This window comes from Larus michahellis, chromosome 2 (assembly GCF_964199755.1).
Source record: "Larus michahellis chromosome 2, bLarMic1.1, whole genome shotgun sequence".
NCBI lineage: Eukaryota > Metazoa > Chordata > Aves > Charadriiformes > Laridae > Larus > Larus michahellis.
Genome location: NC_133897.1, coordinates 170,048,558 through 170,066,439, shown reverse-complemented (window position 1 = coordinate 170,066,439; position 17,882 = coordinate 170,048,558). Strand labels below are relative to the sequence as shown.

At 58.0% G+C, this 17,882-nt stretch overlaps 1 protein-coding gene across 11 annotated transcripts in view; it reads right to left on the bottom strand.

Annotated features, from left to right (window-relative positions):
- NRBP2 (nuclear receptor binding protein 2) overlaps nt 1-9,700 on the bottom strand; it is a 31,573-nt gene extending 21,873 nt beyond the window's left edge. For 3 of the 11 annotated variants that reach the window (XM_074578073.1, XM_074578074.1, XM_074578077.1), the window contains exons 1-3: nt 7,989-8,013; nt 6,711-6,831; nt 4,871-5,000 (exon numbers count right to left, since the gene is read on the bottom strand). In XM_074578073.1, coding sequence (XP_074434174.1) covers nt 4,871-5,000; nt 6,711-6,831; nt 7,989-7,998 — 261 coding nt within the window. In that variant the 5' untranslated portion in view covers nt 7,999-8,013. Of the gene's footprint in view, nt 1-4,870; nt 5,001-5,278; nt 5,436-6,710; nt 6,832-7,988; nt 8,014-9,351 lie in introns of those variants that run through there. The other 8 variants (XM_074578080.1, XM_074578082.1, XM_074578076.1 and 5 more) reach the window with 6 other exon arrangements.
- Nucleotides 9,701-17,882: the final 8,182 nt, after the last annotated feature.

Genomic DNA, 17,882 nt, shown 5'->3' with positions numbered 1-17,882 from the left:
TGAGCTGAGTTCAGCTCCGGAGCTGCTGCCCAGGGATGCTCTCAGGGGTTCAGCCCCGCAGGACGGAGCCCTTCCCCACCCACCGCAGCTGGCAGCAGCCCCCCAAATCCCCATGGCCCCACCATTTGCCCATGGGCTGCTGAGTCGTCCCTGGTGCAGCAGCCACCATGCCGGGTGCCACAGGCGGCCCTGGGGACAGAAGGCCAGGAGGTAAGAAACATCACCATCTGGAGGACACAGGGCAAACAGCCAAAAAGACCCCCAATGGGAGAGCCAAGCACGAAGGAGGAGCGGTTACCTGGATTACAGGGAACCGGGCTCTCCAGGCTCACTGAGACCAGCTGTGCTGTGCTGGCAAAAGCACCAGGACCCACCTGGTCGTACGGTGACGGCAGACATGTGTTGATGCCAAAGGGGACAGCCCTGTGAGCCTGTGTCAGGGAGCAGAAAGCCCTGGCTGCCGGTAACGAGAGGAGAGCTATCAGGATGTGAAGATGGTGATGCTCACTGCATTTACCTGACTCCTCGTGACACCGTGACATTGTGCCTTTTGGCGCTGGGAACTGGCAGGATTTGCCAGGGCCACCAGGCTGAGCAGGGAACACAGTGTGCCTGGGAGGGCACTTTCGCAGAGTAAATCCCAACCCGGCCCTCCGCTCCAGGATCTCATAAGCCTGGGCGACAGCGAAGGCTGTGTCTGGGCTTCTCAAGGGACTTCTGTTCAGGTCACAGTCAGGAAGGAGGCGCTGAGGCACAGGGACACACCTTGGGCAGCAGAAACCGTCCTCTCAGGGCATGTGTGCCAGCAGCAGGGACAGAGGACCGTGTCTCTGCAGGGCCCCCTCTCCAGCCCGCTGCCCCATGCCAGACCCCCCCCTTGCCTTCTCCAAACTACGTGTTCCCTGGCCCCGACAGACCCTGCACTCCCCCTCCACCACCCCATGCCGTGGCCCCATGCAGGGCAGGGGTGACTGTTGCAACACGGAAATAATTTTTTAAAATATGTAAAAAAAAACCCCAACAACAAAAAACAAACAAACACACAAACAAAGGTAAGAGAGGTGAGGGGCAAGGCCTGGCTCCGATGCCTCTGCTGCTTCCTTCAGCTCACCGAGGGACGGGGACAACTGATCACCGCTGCGCCGAGGGGCAGACGCAGGAGCAGGTCCTGCAGGAGCGGCAGCACACGGGCACCGGGCACCCAGGGGACTAATCCACGGTCCCGCTGTGGTCTCTGGGTGTGGAGCCGATGCATCCCACTGCTGAGCCCTCCCAGCCCTCTGCCTCCAGGGCCCCGTTTCAAGCACCAGACCTGCCACTTTGTCCCCAGGGAGGAGGCCGGGGACAGTGGCAGCAGCCCTGAGCAATTACGGAGCGATCTGCTCCCGAGCCTGGCTGTGCTGCTGGCTCAGTTTCACACCACGGCAGGGATGCCAAAGGCTGTGACAGAAGTGCTATCTGGGTGACATCCACCCAGCCTGCTACCTGCAGCCCACGGCAAAACAACCGGCCGAGCCTACGACGTCCTGTGGCCCTGCAGGAGCAGGACGAGGCATCTGCGGTGCCAGATAAACCTGTTCTCTCTGTGCGATCCTGTTACACAATTAGCAGGTGAAGGGAACACACGAGACGGAAAATATTTTGATTCCAGTGAAGCATTTGATCCTACCTCTCACAAAAACACATTCTCAGCACTAACTCAGAGCAGCGTGGGCACAGGGCTCACACACTACCAGCTGGAGAGACCCGGCCGAGCAGGGACAGTGGTGTGACGCTCTACAGAGCTGGGGGGCAACGGGGCAAGCTCTGCTGCGGTTGTTCAGCCTGGAGAACAGGAGGCTCTGGGGAGACCTTAGAGCCCCTTCCAGTACCTGAAGGGGGCCTACAGGAAAGCTGGGGAGGGGTGGTTTGCAAGGGCACATAGCCATAGGACAAGGGGCAATGGTTTTAAACTAGAGCAGGGCAGGTTTAGATCAGACATTAAGATGGAGTTCTTTACACTGAGGGTGGTGAGACACTGGAACAGGTTGCCCAGAGAAGTGGTGGAGGCCCCATCCCTGGAGACATTCAAGGCCAGGCTGGATGAGGCTCTGAGCGACCTGATCTAGTTGAAGATGTCCCTGCTCACTGCAGGGGGGTTGGACTAGATGGCCTTTAGCGGTCCCTTCCAACCCAACACATCCTATGATTAACACCAGTGCCACCATGGTAGAGGGGAACAGCACTCATCTGGACCGTGCTGGAGGAGCAGTGAGCCCCAGAGAGAAGGAGAAGAGCTGTGGGCAGAAAGAAGTGGCATTCAGCCATCAACCAGGAATTTCAATTCAGCCATCAACCAGCACTGGGAGTACTGCGTCCAGCTTTGGAGTCCCCAACATCAGGAGGACACGGACCTGTTGGAGTGGGGCCAGAGGAGGCCACGGAGACGATCAGAGGGCTGGAGCCCCTCTGCTGTGAGGACAGGCTGAGAGAGCTGGGGGGGTTCAGCCTGGAGAAGAGAAGGCTCCGGGGAGACCTTATGGCAGCCCTTCAGTCCCTAAAGGGGACCTACAGGAGAGATGGGGAGGGACTCATTATGAGGGGGAACGGTTTTCCACTGAAAGAGGGGAGACTGAGATGAGATATTGGGAAGAAATTCTTTGCTATGAGGGTGGTGAGTCCCTGGCCCAGGTTGCCCAGAGAAGCTGTGGCTGCCTCATCCCTGGAGGGGTTCACGGCCAGGTTGGACGGGGCTTGGAGCAACCTGGGCTGGTGGGAGGTGTCCCTGCCCAGGGCAGGGGGTGGCACTGGTGGGCTTTAAGGTCCCTTCCAACCCAAACCATTCTGTGGTTCTATAATTCTATGAAAAACCCCCAGGTGCCCAGCTGCGCTGCCGGCCGGGGAGACCCGGGAAGGGAAACACTCGCAGGCAACACAGTGGGATGTGCAGAGCTCGCCTGTCCTGGGGCACCCGCTTCACCCAGCCCTCTTCCATGAGCTCTCCCGATCCATCCCCAGGACATCCCCTGCCTGTCAGCAATGGCCGGGAGGTGGTTGTTGATACCTGTAGAGAGGGAGAGGGAGCAGGACCCGGCACAGGCCTCCTCAGGGATGCAGCCACTGGTCAACCTGTCCCCTCCGCCCGTGGGAGGGAAGGCTGGAATCTTTCCTTTCTCTCCATACCCGTGGTTGCCCTTCCCTCTTGCCCAGCAGCTGCCAGAGCAAACACTGTGATCCCTGTTCTCCTTCCACTGCTGAGAAAAAGGGACAGAGGAGTATTTTTCCACTGCCCAGATAAGAGCCAGGAGAGATCCTGCATGCCGAAGGCAATACAAGCGTTGTTATTTCATAGAATGGTTTGGGTGGGAAGGGACCTTAAAGATCCTCATTTTCCAACCCCCCTGCCCTGGGCAGGGACACCTCCCACCAGCCCAGGTGGCTCCGAGCCCCCTCCAACCTGGCCTTGAACCCCTCCAGGGATGCGGCAGCCACAGCTTCTCTGGGCACCCTGGGCCAGGGGCTCACCACCCTCACAGCAAACAATGTCTGCCTCACATCTCATCCCAATCTCCCTTCTTCCAGTGGAAAACCCTTCCCCCTCGTCCCGTGGCTCCCCTCCCTGCTCCAGAGTCCCTCCCCAGCTTTCACGGAGCCCCTTGAGGGCCTGGAAGGGGCTGGAAGGTCTCCCCGGAGCCTTCTCTTCTCCAGGCTGAACCCCCCCAGCTCTCTCAGCCTGTCCTCCCAGCAGAGGGGCTCCAGCCCTCCCGGCATCTCCGGGGCCTTCTCCGGCACCTCCGTGTCCTCCCTCCCGATGTCCCCGGGGCTGGAGGCAGCACTGCAGGGGGGTCTCCCCGAGCGGAGCAGAGGGGCAGAATCCCCCCCTCGCCCCCCTGCCCACGCTGCTGGGGATGCAGCCCGGGCTGCGGGGGGTTTCTGTGCTGCCAGCGCATGTTGCTGGCTCGTGTTGAGCTTCTCACCCACCGCTGCTGTGGGCCGCCAGTGCCCACCAGTCTGAACTGGGGACCAGCACCCAGGGACAGGCTTTGCAGGGCTCTGCCAGAAAGCAAGGGGCCACCTTGGCTGGTCATCCAGGGCCAGCTGGAAAACACCAAACAGCAGCTTTTCACAAGTCAGACCGGTCACCAGCAAGAATTACCCCTTTTCAGAATTTGGTGCGATTTACCCCATTGACTGGGTGGGCAGGGGGTTTGCCCTCCTACTGCCTTGGCACGGAGCGAGCCCACCCTGAACAGAGAAGCTGAACGAAAGCAACAAAACCACCTTGCTGACCAGGGTCTGATTGCTACGGGGAAATGCAAACCCCTGCCCTGCACGTGTGTACTGCCAAACGCCAACTCGTCCAATGGCAGATCCGACCAACAAGCGCTTTGATCATCTTCTGATCCCTTTTATAACACGACCGTGGGACGCCTCCCTTGTCCCAGAAGTGAAATAGAAAAGCCTCTGGGACTGCGCGCGTTCTCTGGTTACATCAGAGAAAAAGGAGAAAGGAGACGAGGGACACAAAAGGTGTACAAGCCTGCAAGACTCATATACAACGTCTGGCCGCTGTCAACAAAAATACCTGCTGGGAAAACCAATGAAAGGGCAAAAAAAGCCTGGTTAAAAACAGGAAAGGGAACAAAACATAGAGAATGCCGGTAATTGTAACACTTGTCTTTGGTGTCTGGTTTGGAGGGGGCACAGAAGGGGCCGCTGGGATGCCTCTGGGATGCGGTGGAGAAGCCGGAGCAGGAAGGTAGTGCCGCAGGAGCACCCCAAGCACCCCGTGAGCACCGGGTTCTGCAAATAGAAAGGCATTCTCGCAGAGAATCTGAATGAATAAAAGAGCGTGTTACCGCATGAAAAAAGGACAAGTTTCTGCACTAACCTTTACGGCCGGGCTGACGTCAGCTCCCTCCCTGGCACCGAGAACAAGGCAGGGGATTGTTGTGACCGGGTAAGATCGTGAAGGATTAAAGGCTCCTTGAAACGGAGAAAGCAGCACGGGGAAAGCGGACCTGAAGCAAAAGCAAAACAGCCATCGCCCACACGAACTAGGAGGGTGAGGAGGAGGATGCTAAATCCATCCTGCAAAGTCCTGCTTGTTGCCAGACCCACAGAATACACGCCGAGAAGAGGACCTCGCTATCTGCCCCCAGCAGAGCTTATCTACCCATGAGTTACGCCACCTCAGTTCAAACAATTTTGTCTTGCTTTTACAAAAATCCGCAATTAAAACCACCTGGGGTGCCCCTGCTCCTGTTCGGAGCCCAGAGCAAAGCTTCACAACACCAACCTGCCTGATGAGCTGAGGTCAGCGGGTTCATCAGTAAACTCATCCGGGAAAGTTAAATAACAGCAAACAAAAGCCGTAAAACCAGTGTGGGGCAGGGAAAAAAAAAATAAATAGATGGCATGAAAAGAAAGAGCTAAGTCCTTCAGCTGATCCCCTCTGCTCTGGAAAAGCACTTCACAACAAAACACACTTCAAGTCCTGGTCTCCTGGGAGGGCTGGCAACAAAGCCGCTTTTAAAAATAACTCTGGTGGCAAATATTAAATAGTTGGATGCTTTCCAAATAATCTGTCACAGAACTGGTTATCCCCACTGCAAACTGCAAACATAATTAATACCCAAAAATTGGGAACACCCTTGCACCTCAGTGTATTCAAATGCTTGGATTATTTTTCCATATTTTGTTTTCATTTTCTGATCCATGGAAACCTATAGCAACACTTCAACATCTCCCCCTCTTGCAGATTTTTTGAATACCACTTTATTTTTCTGTAAATTCTGCTTTGGCACTTCTTCTCTTTCTTTCTATTATTGTTTCCCTTTTTCCTTTCTTTCACTCTGCTGGTTTTAGGAGTTTAAAGCTCATAGTTCAAGGCCTCTGTATCTCTACACATTCAGTCATTAACCCTTTAATTAAACAAGGGGACCAAAAAGGGGAGCAATGGGCTATTCCAAGCGAAAAGCAACCAGTGCTGTTCTAGCTGCCGGCAGCCGTCTATGTGTATTATTATCTATTAATTATTATCTATTATCCATTATTATCTACTATTATCCATTATTATCTATTATTATATATTAATGCAGTGGTACCAGTGCTTGCCAACAGCAGAGCCAACAAACAGCTACTGCTCATAACAGTCCCCTCTCCAAATGGATAAAGGGTCTGTAAAAGCGAAGCAACGTGGATAAAACCAGTTTGATCTTAGTAACAAGGTGCTGGGGTTCATTCAGGAAACTGTATTCGGACGAGGAAAGCTGCAGAACTTTTAACATGAGCAGTAACCCAAGCATCTTCTCCCTTGCTACTTTTATCCACAGGGTGGATGGAAAAAGTAAATGAAGTCATCAAACCGACGCCAAAAAAAAAGCCTATCTTCCTAAATGGAAAAGTCTGCAGCAGCAGCGGCATTCTTCTGCTGCACTTTCCCTCCGATCGCAGGGGGAGAGGGGCAGGACACGGGTTGTGCTGGCGCTGAACGTGAAGCCACCCAAGGATTCACATGACTCTTTCTCCACATACCTTGCGGAGATACTGTAAGTGCTTTTATTTCCCAAACTGTTTGTGGAAATCTGTTGACTTCGTATCCAACGTGAACAAACACATCATAATCAGGCAAAGGAAGTTGTGCAGGGAAATGTTTTCTCCTGCGGTGGGCACAGACAGACCCAGCAAAGCATTAAGATCACGGCACGTTTCAGCTGTTGGGTCCGTACCTGAAACACGCTGTAACGATGCACAGCAGGGTCGTGAGCTGTATGTTCTCCCGGTACAGCTGGAGTACGGCCACAATGGCCACGTGTAAAACCAAAGGTATGGAGTCTGGAGAAGAGAAGGCTGCGGGGAGACCTTCCAGCCCCTTCCACAGAATGGTTCGGGTTGGAAGGGACCTTAAAGATCACCTGGTTCCACACCCCCTACCCTGGGCAGGGACACCTCCCACTAGACCAAGCTGCTCAAAGCCCCATCCAGCCTGGCCTTGAACACTTCCAGTCCCTAAAGGAGCTCCAGGAAAGCTGGGGAGGGACTCTGGAGCAGGGACGGGAGCCATGCGATGAGGGGGAAGGGTTTTACGCTGGAAGAGGGGAGATTGAGATGAGATCTGAGGCAGAAACTCTTGGCTGTGAGGGTGGTGAGCCCCTGGCCCAGGTTGCCCAGAGAAGCTGTGGCTGCCCCATCCCTGGAGGGGCTCAAGGCCAGGTTGGAGGGGGCTTGGAGCAACCTGGGCTGGTGGGAGGTGTCCCTGCCCAGGGCAGGGGATTGGAACGAGATGATCTTCAAGGTCCCTTCCCACCCAAACCGTTTCATGGTTCTAAGTCACCACTAGGTCAAAACAGACGGGGATTGTTCAAATGAGAAATGACCTCCAAGCCATTTCTTCGCCAAGGACAACGAGGGGTTTCAGGCTGTTTTGGTGTGTCACAGACTAACACACATCATCCAAGAGCTGTGTGAGAAAACATAACACAGCTACAGGTCAGATGGGATTAAATTACAGGGCCTTATCCAGTACGGACACCAAATGTTTCCACCACACTGCAGAGGTCATTTTAAGTCTATAGGTCTAACTGCTGGAGCATCAGGGTATTCTCAGCTAAAAAACTAGTTTCCGCACAGCCTTCCTCCCCTCCTGAGCAGCCCCGCAGAGACACCCTGGCAGAGAGACCACAGGAGAGGCAGGGTCTGTCTGTCCATCCGCTGTGCCAGTACCATTACCCCACGCCTCGCTGGCGGCATGGAGGACACACCGCATCGCCCATGCCAGCAGCTGGAGCATGGTCAGATGGAAGGCACAGCAGACAGAGGGATAGATTACGATGGAGCCAGCAGAGCCCGTCACAAAAAAGACAAATGAAACAACAGGAGATAAAGATACAGCTGTCTGACACCTCGGATGTGCCACACAGGTGGGATCTGTGACTCTGGGAGCACCAAGGACAAGCAGGGGAAGAAGTCACAGGATTTCGAATGCAGTGTCAGGTCCTGGCTCTTACCACACAGCATGGAGACGGTAGTACAAGGCTCAGGTGCCAGCCACGCCGCACGTACACCCCGGTGCAAGGCCCTGATGCGGAGAAGATGCGTGGCAGAGGTGGTCAGGTAGTAGGAACAGGAGATCAAAGGGTGACATGCGGGTGTGGAAGTACCAGAAAGCACAGAGGGACAGAAGAAGGGCAGGTGCTGATGGCACCGACGTTAGCAGGTCATCAAGATCCCAGACTGGGAAAACAGGGGACAGCCTAAACCGGGCAGCCTGACGCCAGGCTAGAGCAGGATGGACAACAGACACGTTGTTAACAGGTGATGGTGGGAAGATAAAGAACAGGACTGGCCTTGCACGGGCCTTTTACCCTTCAGAAGCTGACCGTGCCTGTGATCACCTCTCAGCGCTGTCCCACCCATGCCTGGGGCCAGGATTCACCCACCCACGCTGGTCCCTGTTCTTGGGTGCCCTGAGAGAGGCCGGGAGACCCGGGCCCCGCTGTCAGGGGAGAGGGACATTGCACCGACATGGGGCTGCGTCTGGGCGAGAGAGAGCAGGGGGGTGACGGGAGCTGTGCAGAACCCTGGCGGACAGGCTGCAGAAGGGAAGATAAGCTGAGATGGTCCAAACCCCTTCCCTGGAGAGGGGGAATCAGGTTCTCCAGCCCTGGAGGCAGCGGCGCAGGGCGGCGAGTCCCCATTCCTGCAGGAGCTGCCAGCCACCGGCCCGTGGTTACCAGCCTGTCACCTGCACCGTGCCACCAGACACAGCCCAAAGACGAGCCCAGAAAAGGCCTCCAGCACTGGGTTCGGGCATCGGTGCCCTCTGCTGAGGGCTGCAGGCCCAGGGCTGCCCCGCTCCCCAGGGCGCAGCACGGCTCCCGCACCGGGACACCCCGCACCGGGGCACAGCGACCCTGGGTCCCCGCATCGGGACACCCCGCACCGGGGCATGGCCCGGCTTCCCGCACCAGGGGACAATAAGCCTGGCTCCCGCACTGGGCAGCCCGCACCAGGGAACGGCACGGCTTCCCGCACCGGGCCACAGAGAGCCTGGCTCCTCATGCTAGGCCACGGTGACACCCCGCACCGGGACACCCCGCACCGGGGCACAGCCAGCCCGGCAGCCCCCACCGGGACACAGCCCGCACCGGGGCACGGCGAGCCCGACTTCCCGCACCGGGACACGGCCCGCACCGGGACACGGCACAGCTTCCCGCACCGGGGCACAGCCCAGCTCCCGCACCGGTACTTCCCGCGCCGGGGCACCCCTCCGCATCGGCCTCCGCCCGCCGCCATCGCCCCCGCGGCGGGCACCGGCGGCTCCCCCGGGCCGGGGTCCGCGCTGGGTGCCCCGCACCGCCCGGCGCCCACCTGCTCGCGGCGCTTCTGCCAGCGCCCGCAGGGGCTCTCCTCCAGGATCTCGCTCTCCTCCTCGCTCTCCTCCTCCTTCTCCTGCGACAGACGCGCGTCCGGCTCCGGCACCGCCATCGCCGAGCCCAGCCGAGCCGAGCCGAGCCGAGCCGAGCCGAACCGGATCCAGGCGAGCCCAACCGAGCCCGAGCGGGTGCAGGCGAGCCCAACCGAGCCGCTCCGAGCCCGAGCGGGTCCAGGCGAGCCCAACCGAGCCGCTCGCCGCGCCCCGCGGTCTGACAGCGCTGCGCGGGGCCGGCCCGGTCCCAGCCCGCCCCGCTCCGGACGTGCGGCCGCGCACGGCCCGCCCCACCCCGCCCTCCGGGGCCACGCCCACCCCGGTGTCCCCCGTCGTCCCCCCCGCGACCCCGGTTCCGGGCCCCGACTCCCCCGGCCCCGCTCCCGGTGCTGTCCCGGCTGCCGGCCCCTCCCCGGCCCCTCCCGGCGGGACCCCCCCAGTCCCCGTCCCCGCATCCCCCGCCGTGCCGGGGATCCCCCCCCACCCCCGCCCCAGCTCGCTGCCGGTACCGGGGCTGCACCCCCCGGAGCACCGGGCCCCCGAGCCCACCCTGGCACCGCGCACCCGGACGCCGCGTCCCCGGCCCCGAGCGGGGGCTCGCACGGATGTCTCCGTTCCTCGGGAAACTTTCTGGCGCGTTTCACGTTTTTCTGCTCTTTCTGTCCGTCTCCGGTTTCTTTCAGCACGGTCATTATTTGTTCCACCCCACTTCCGTGTGAGCACAGGGGCCTGCCTGCGGCGTGGGAGACACTGGAATCACAGAACCATGGAATGGTTTGGGTGGGAAGGGACCTTAAAGCCCACCCAGTGCCACCCCCTGCCCTGGGCAGGGCCACCTCCCACCAGCCCAGGTGGCTCCGAGCCCCGTCCAACCTGGCCTTGAACCCCTCCAGGGATGGGGCAGCCACAGCTTCTCTGGGCAACCTGGGCCAGGGGCTTACCACCCTCACAGCAAACAATTTCTTCCCAATATCTCATCTAAATCTCCCCTCTTGAAATGGAAAACTGTCCCCCCTCGTCCCGTGGCTCCCCTCCCTGCTCCAGAGTCCCTCCCCAGCTTTCCTGGAGCCCCTTTAGGGACTGGCAGGGGCTGGAAGGTCTCCCCGGAGCCTTCTCTTCTCCAGGCTGAACCCCCCCAGCTCTCTCAGCCTGTCCTCCCAGCAGAGGGGCTCCAGCCCTCCCAGCATCTCTGGGGCCTCCTCTGGCCCCACTTCAACAGGTCCATGTCTCTCCTGTGCCACATTCTCTTCCTCCGGACCATTACTCCTTGTAGCCATTGTGGTTAACCAAGGGAACCATGGTGACGGTGGCTACTGAATGAGAAGGCACTGATGGTGCACACCAGGTATCATGCACAAAATCCCATTCCCTGAAACGCAGCATAAACCCAACATAAGGCGTCAGATCCCATCACCACCTCCTGGGCTGTGAAAGCACGTCCCAGGCCATGGCCATCTCCAGGCACACGCACCAGCCACACCACCGCTGCCGGTCTGTAAGCCAGGTGCCACAAGCCCCCACGGTGACCTTGTCCTGTGCCTACCAGACAGGACTTGTAGAAAAGTAAACCTCTGTTCCTTATCAGAGTGGAAAGCAAAAGGTCAGCTGGGAATTAGTACAAGGAATGAAAGGGTTGGAACCAGACATGACACAGACACCACACCCCCGGCGCCTTTCCTACCTGCCGGCATCTCCGCAAGCCCCGTGGCAACCTCCCGTCTCCTGCAGCCTCTGGGTCCCCGTTGCAGCTCGGGGCGGTCGGGCTGTGCCTGATGGGGGAGAGCCTCTACTGGGGGGATCTGCCAGTTTTAACCGACCCCAGCAAATAAAACCTCCGTCCAAACAAGGGAGACAGGCCCAATGTGCACCTAAAGGGATTTCGACAAACGACTGGCCAAAAGGTTAAAAGCTGTGCTCAGAAACACTGAAGGCAAGAACTTGAGCAGAAGACACGTAGAGCCCAAGGATGACGAGGGTCTAAATGCATCACTGGAGACATGGGACTATAGTAAAAGGCAAATTCGTTCTCTGCTGTAGCATTTACTCCGTAGGAAGCCTTTCTTTACAGGAGGACAGTCTGAGGAATTGCCTCAAAAGGAGGTGACAAAGAGATCATATCACGAATCAATAATACGAATGGTGACAAATTGCCAGGCTGAGGTACTTGCCCAAGAGGTTTGAGGAATGCAGCTGTAGAATGGCCAGAGAACGCACCTCAGGCAGGCGCGGTGCCAGGCGCTGCTTCTCAACACGTTCATAAACAGTCCAGAAAAGGGATGAACAACGAGCTGGCAGAGTTTGCTGATGACACCAGACAGTGCCGGACGGGCAGCTCTAACGTGGGCTCTGAAGAGCTGCAGAGACTCCTGTGATGCTGGAAGGGGGATCAGAAGCGTGGTGAAGGCTTCGCATGAAATGAACTGCTCGGCCTGGAGAGCAGCCGCTGAGCCGGGGACACGCAGACCACGAGCACCACGGACGGCACGGCGAGAGCAGGCAGGAGAGCACGGGTTGTCCAGAGAAGCTGCGGCTGCCCCATCCCTGGAGGGGTTCAAGGTTGGATGGGGCTTGGAGCAACCTGGGCTGGTGGGAGGTGTCCCTGCCCAGGGCAGGGGGGTGGAACAAGACGGTCTTTCAGGTCCCTTCCCACCCAAACCACTCCATGATTCTGTGAATGTCTGATCACCGTTTCGCATGAAATGGTGGCTGGGATGCCTGATGAAAAGGCCAGGCAAGAGCTGTAAAAACACATGAACGGGAGTAATTTTTTACTGAGTGCTTCTTGGGGTAAAACGGTCATGGGTGACACATGGTGGAATTCATTGCCACAGGGTGTTTACAGCGGCCAAAGCTGAAAAGGATTTTAAAAGCCATTAGGCAAATCTGTGGGAGAAAAATTGATTGAGGGCTATTAAACACAAAGACGCAGATGCAGCCTCTGGCTCAAGAGGGCTCTCAGCTGCTGATCGTCAGAGGCTGCGAGCCTGCAGCTGATGGAATACTGCTGGGTCCCTGCTCGGGTTCCTGTGCTCTCCCTCGCGGGATCCGCTATCGGCCTCTCGCGAGCAGGGTGCGGGGATACCCAGGGCTGAGACCGGAACCCGGGGTGCTGCTCTCACGCCGGCTGCTGCTCCGAGATTTCTGGGGAGGAAACACTTCTGGTCTTCACGTGTTCTCTGTGGACCTCTGCTGTTTTTGTTTCACCTGTGCTGGGCATGTCCTTGCTGGACGTTGCTGTGTCCCTGGACTGGCCACACTCTGTGCTGAGGCAGCTCATACACAAACCTTTACGGTCCTTTGCAGTACAGAAACGCATGAATTGGCTGCGTCCTAGAGCCCTCTGTTCAAACTCGGTCACTCCGAGTGCAGTGTTGTCAGCGTGTGATGCCCTTGACTTCTTCGGACAAGGGAATTATGGGAGTGACTGGAGGTGATGCAGGATCTGTGGATGTTCCCACAGCAGGGATCATCCTCCACAGCATCGCTGCCCCCCATCCGGACAATGCCCCTATATCCCACCCCCTCATCCCCGACACCTCATCCACCTCAGACTAAGCTGCTTTATCTTCCTCCTATGGCTTCCTCTTTCTTTACTGGATAATGTATAGTAGAGCTTATTTGTCTTGCCTGTTCATTTTCAGGCATGAGTCGTAGGGTCTTTCATGTGCTGGTTGCGCTGACTGTCACATAACCAACAAGCAGGAGGACCCTGGCCCGTCCTGGTGGCCTGCACGCTTTTGTCCTGAAGGTGCCCTCCTGACGGAGCCACCTGCCCTGGGCTGTGCTGCAGGGTTCGAGCCACCAGCCGTTACCTGCCAGCCCGACACTCACCGTGGGCAGGGGATGCAGACACCCTGCCTTATCCCTGGACCCCTGCCCAGGGCAGCTCTCCTTCACGGTGGCTGCTGCTCCTCCTGCCTGCTTGTGCGCAGGGAATTCCTGCCCATAATTCTTATGGCAGTGACAACAGGCTCAGAGGAGCGGGCTGTGGCAAAGCAGAGGCTCAGAGCTGGGTTTCTGCTGCCTGGCACTGCCCGTTGGGTGCTGCTGGAGCGTGAGGTGCAGCCCCGCACCCCACCAGCCCAGGCAGGGTCCGGGATGGGGAGCCTGGCTCCTTGCCAGCCTGGTGGAGCCAGTGCCCTGCGGCACAACCCTGCCCCGGGCCGGCTGCCGCTGCTTTCACCAGCCCGGAGAGGCCGTTTCCTTTGGGATCCCCGCTGCGTGGCGTCCTGCAGGGATGGTCCTTGGCCTGCCCATCCCCTAGCCTCTCCCGGGTCGGTCCTCTGCCTTGTCTCACCTCCTCCTACCGCCAGTTTGCAGCCACAGGCCCCGGGGAAGGTCCGCATGGTGCTGGCAGGACAGTCAGGAGGTTTGTGGCTGCCTTTAACCCCTCTTTCCCTGAACGCTTTTGTTGTCAGGAGCAAAGGAATGCTCCCGGAGTGGCTCCGCTGGGGCAGGAGCTCTTGGCCAAGGAGGTCAGGGACCTCGGGCAGGGAGATAATGGGTCTGAAGGCAGAGGTTCTGGTTTCCATTCAGGATTCCTGCGTGCGGGAGGTGAGGCGGGGGGGATTTGCTGCGTGGGGCGACTTCTCCTTTTGCACAGTCTGGAGAGGCGAATGGACCGGTGTTGGATTGATGGTGGGACTCGATGATCTGAAAGGTCCCTTCCAACTGAGGCGATTCTGTGATTCTGTGATTCTGTGACGGGTTCTGCTCGGCAGCCCCTGGGCAAGAGGCAGGCGGAGGCGTGGGACTGGGGCTCCCTTCTGGTCTCACCCTGTTTCCCTGAGGACCATGGCTTGAACCCCGCTGCCATGCCTTCAGCCACGGACTGGCGGGGAGAGCGCGGAGGATCTGGAAGCTGCTTCTCGCCGTGGCACTCCTGCGGGGACGATCTCGCAGTGATGGGCCGCCAGCCTGGAGCTCCTTCTTTTATTTATTGTGGCTCCCAGGTATGTATCGTTTCGAGTGTGCTCCGACTTTAAACCGCCAGAGACTGAGAGGATTTTTTTAACCGCTTTCGGGGTTAATTTGCTTTTATTCCTTGCCCGAATGGGTCTGGGTTTGGCAGGAAAGCCCAGGCGACACTGCCATGCTGCTGGGACCGTCCCTCCCTCCCGGCCGGGCGATGGGGTTTACGGCACCGAGGTCTGTGCTGAAGCTCCCTCCCTCCATCCCTCCCTCCCTGCTCGGAGGCCCCTCTTGGCTTGCCGTCTATTTTTATCCACACGGGATGGACAGGGCCGGGATGTAAATGACGTCACGTGTTTTTGCACAACTTGCACTTTGTTACGGTTTAAGGTTCAGTCTGGGTGCCAGCCCGGCGCGGCAAAGCCGACAAACATCTTCCCTGCTGCTTCGTCTTCTCTCGGCGCATTTGTGAGTGGTTCCTGCGGGGCAAACGTGTGTCCGGCTCTGAGCTTCTCAGGAATCTGTTGGTGTTTGCCCAGCTGATATGTCAGGCTGCGACCTCCCCTCTTCTGCAGCTCCCCACACCCGTCCTCCACAAAGGCGTGACTGACACAAGTGCTGGTGTCAGCACGTAGTTCAGACGTGGGAGTTCTGTGAATTCAAGGCAGGGCAGGACGGGATGCATTTAATGCTGCAGGACCAGCACTCTCCCGGGAACAGAATCACAGAATGGTGGGGGTTGGAGGGGACCTCTGGAGACCACCTAGTCCAACCCCCTGCCAGAGCAGGGGCACCCAGAGCGGGTTGGATGCGTCCAGGCGGGTTTGGGATGTCTCCAGAGACGGAGACTCCCCCACCTCTCTGGGCAGCCTGTGCCAGGGCTCTGCCGCCCTCACAGCAAAGAAGTTCCTCCTCATGTTGGGATGGAACTTCCCATGTTCCAGTTTGTGCCTGTTACCTCTTGTCCTGTTGCTGGGCACCACTGAGAAGAGCCTGGCACCATCTTCCTGACACCCCCCCTTGAAGTATTTATCAGCATTGATAAGATCCCCCCTCAGTTGTCTTTTTTCCAGACTGAAAAGGCCCAAATCCCTCAGCCTTTCCTCATCAGAGAGATGTTCTAGTCCCCTCATCAAGGGGCAGAGCAGTTCCCTGAAACCTCTTCTTACCGCTCTCACTGCGGAGAGCATCTCCACAGCCACCCCTGGGATGGCACGTCGTCTGCAAACATCTCCGGGCATGGGTTCAGCCAGAGACCACGGTGAGGGGCCGTTCCCTCACCTGCTGGTTCCCACTGGCAGCTCCCAGAGGGTGCAGGGAACACGTACCCGGCCCTTCCATAAGTGTTTCCATAAGTGGAAAAAAGCCAGTCTGTGTAACCGAGCACCGCACAGACAGCAGTGAAGGACAGCAGGAACCAGGCGCAGTGTGTGGGTGTGCGCAGGGACGGGGGAATTTGCTGTGACTGGTCACAGCCCTGTGATGAAAATGGGATGGTTTGAATCCTTTTGGGAAGGCTTATCCGTCTGGGAGGGAGCAGGGGGATGCATGTCTGGGAGGGACGTGTGGGGCAAAGCTGAGGGAGAGGCCGCTTGCCCGGGCTGTGTGACCATCTGCAGGCGTGAGAGCATGGCCACGGGCTGCCGGACGGGGGATGGAGGAGCTGGAGCTAGTGGCCAGAGGCAGAGGGGCACCGCTGGGAGGGAGGCAGCATCCCTGTCCCACCAGGGGGTCTGACCTCCAGGAGGGAGCCCAGAGGGGCAGCGAGTGGCGAGGGGAGCAGGGTCAGGGTCAGGGATGATGGGGGGAGCTGGGTGTCCAAGCCCTGGGAGAGGGGAGCAGGGTCAGGGATGAGCGGGGGGAGAGGGAGGTCCAAGCCCTGGGCGCACAAAGGTAAAAAGCTGTACTCAAAAACACTGAAGGCAAGAACCTGAGCAGAAAACACAAAGAGCCCAAGGATGATGAGGGTCTAAATGGGGTCACTGGAGGGACAGGATTATAGTAAAAGGCAAAGTTTGTTCTCTGCTGTAGCATTTACTCCGTAGGAAGCCTTTCTTTACAGGAGGACAGTCTGAGGAATTGCCTCAAATGAGGTGACAAAAGAAGAGATCATATAACGAATCAATAATACGATTGCCCTGTGATTGCCCTGCCGGAGCCGGCTGCCGGGGCAGCTGAGGCTGCTGCTCCGGCCGGTGCTGCCACCAGAGACGGCTGAGTTTCATTGCGCTCGCTGCTCATAGCTGGTCACGCACAAAAGGCGCCTGCTTTATGTCAGGCCTCGCCGCCTGCTCTCCCTTTCTTGGCAGGCTCCCGCGGGCAGCTGGAAGGGCTCGGTGCCGCTCGGCAGCCCTGGTAGGGGCCTTCGGCGTTTCCTGACCCGGCGAAGGGGGAAGCCTGGCTGCTGGCAGTGCTCTGGGAGCAGGACGGCATGTTCGGCACAGCGGCACGGGGTATTTCCTGCTCTTCAGACCATGGTTTCCTCCTGCAAATCTCAGCCAATTCCTTCGGGTCCCATCCCACTTTGCCGCCTCACTGCTTCCCAGGACAGGCTGACGGAGCCCTTGTCCCCTGCTCCAGGCTCTTCCTCTGCCCCTGCTCTCCACGCCGGCCCCAGAGGATGCTGGTGGATGGTGTGCAGGGGGATGGTGCCAGGCAATGCCTCAGCTGCTGGGGACCCCGCTGGGGGTCTGGGTCTCCCCCCAGGGACGGTGCCATGTGGTGCCCCAGCTGCTGGGGACCCCGCTGGGGTCTGGGTCTTCCCTGGCATGCAGCCCTTGGGGCCAGGAGGAGGGTGCCTGCCACCGGGGCGGCTCCAGCATGGAGCACTTCGAGGAAAATAACCCTGGTTTTGTGTTATAGCAGCAAGGAGTTACGTGTAGCTTGGGCTACCACAGTACAGCTGGGGAGTTCCCTGCTCCAACAGCCTTTAAACACTTTTTTGACCTTTTATTAAGAAAAAGTAGTAGAATCAGTTAAGTGGAAAGTTAAGCAAGGCTTCCGTCGTAACAATATCTTCTGTTCCTTTTTGAGTTAAAAACTTTCATCAGGAGAAACTAACGGACTTTCGGCTGCGCATAAAGATGATGTTAGCTGTCATCTTTGGGGTTTGGGGAAAAAAAGTTAGTGGAGACACCCCGGGGCTGCTGTTGCTTTGTGCTGTTAAGACAAAACCAAGACAACTGCAGATCACAACAGCAGCGAAGCCAAAAAAGTAACTGCTGTCTCCCACAGCAGTCTGCTGCTTTGTGGGTGTAGGCACATCCCATTGCTGTCTGCCACTGGGAGACTGGATTGTGCTGGAAAGGGAATTAGAAGTGAGAATGTGGGCTCTAAGAGCCAAATTAATGTAATACTTTTATCAATGCCTTTGCCATAAATTATCAGGTGCGGGTCAGCGAGCTTAGCCGAGAGGTGAGGTAGTGGAACGGTGGAGCAGAGGCTGGAACAGCCTTCAGGGACAACGGGTGACATTGAAGGCTGAACTAACAGTCATGGGAGGAAATGGAATGGTACAAAATGCAAAGTCATGCCCTGCAGTCACTGAACAAACATTTATGCC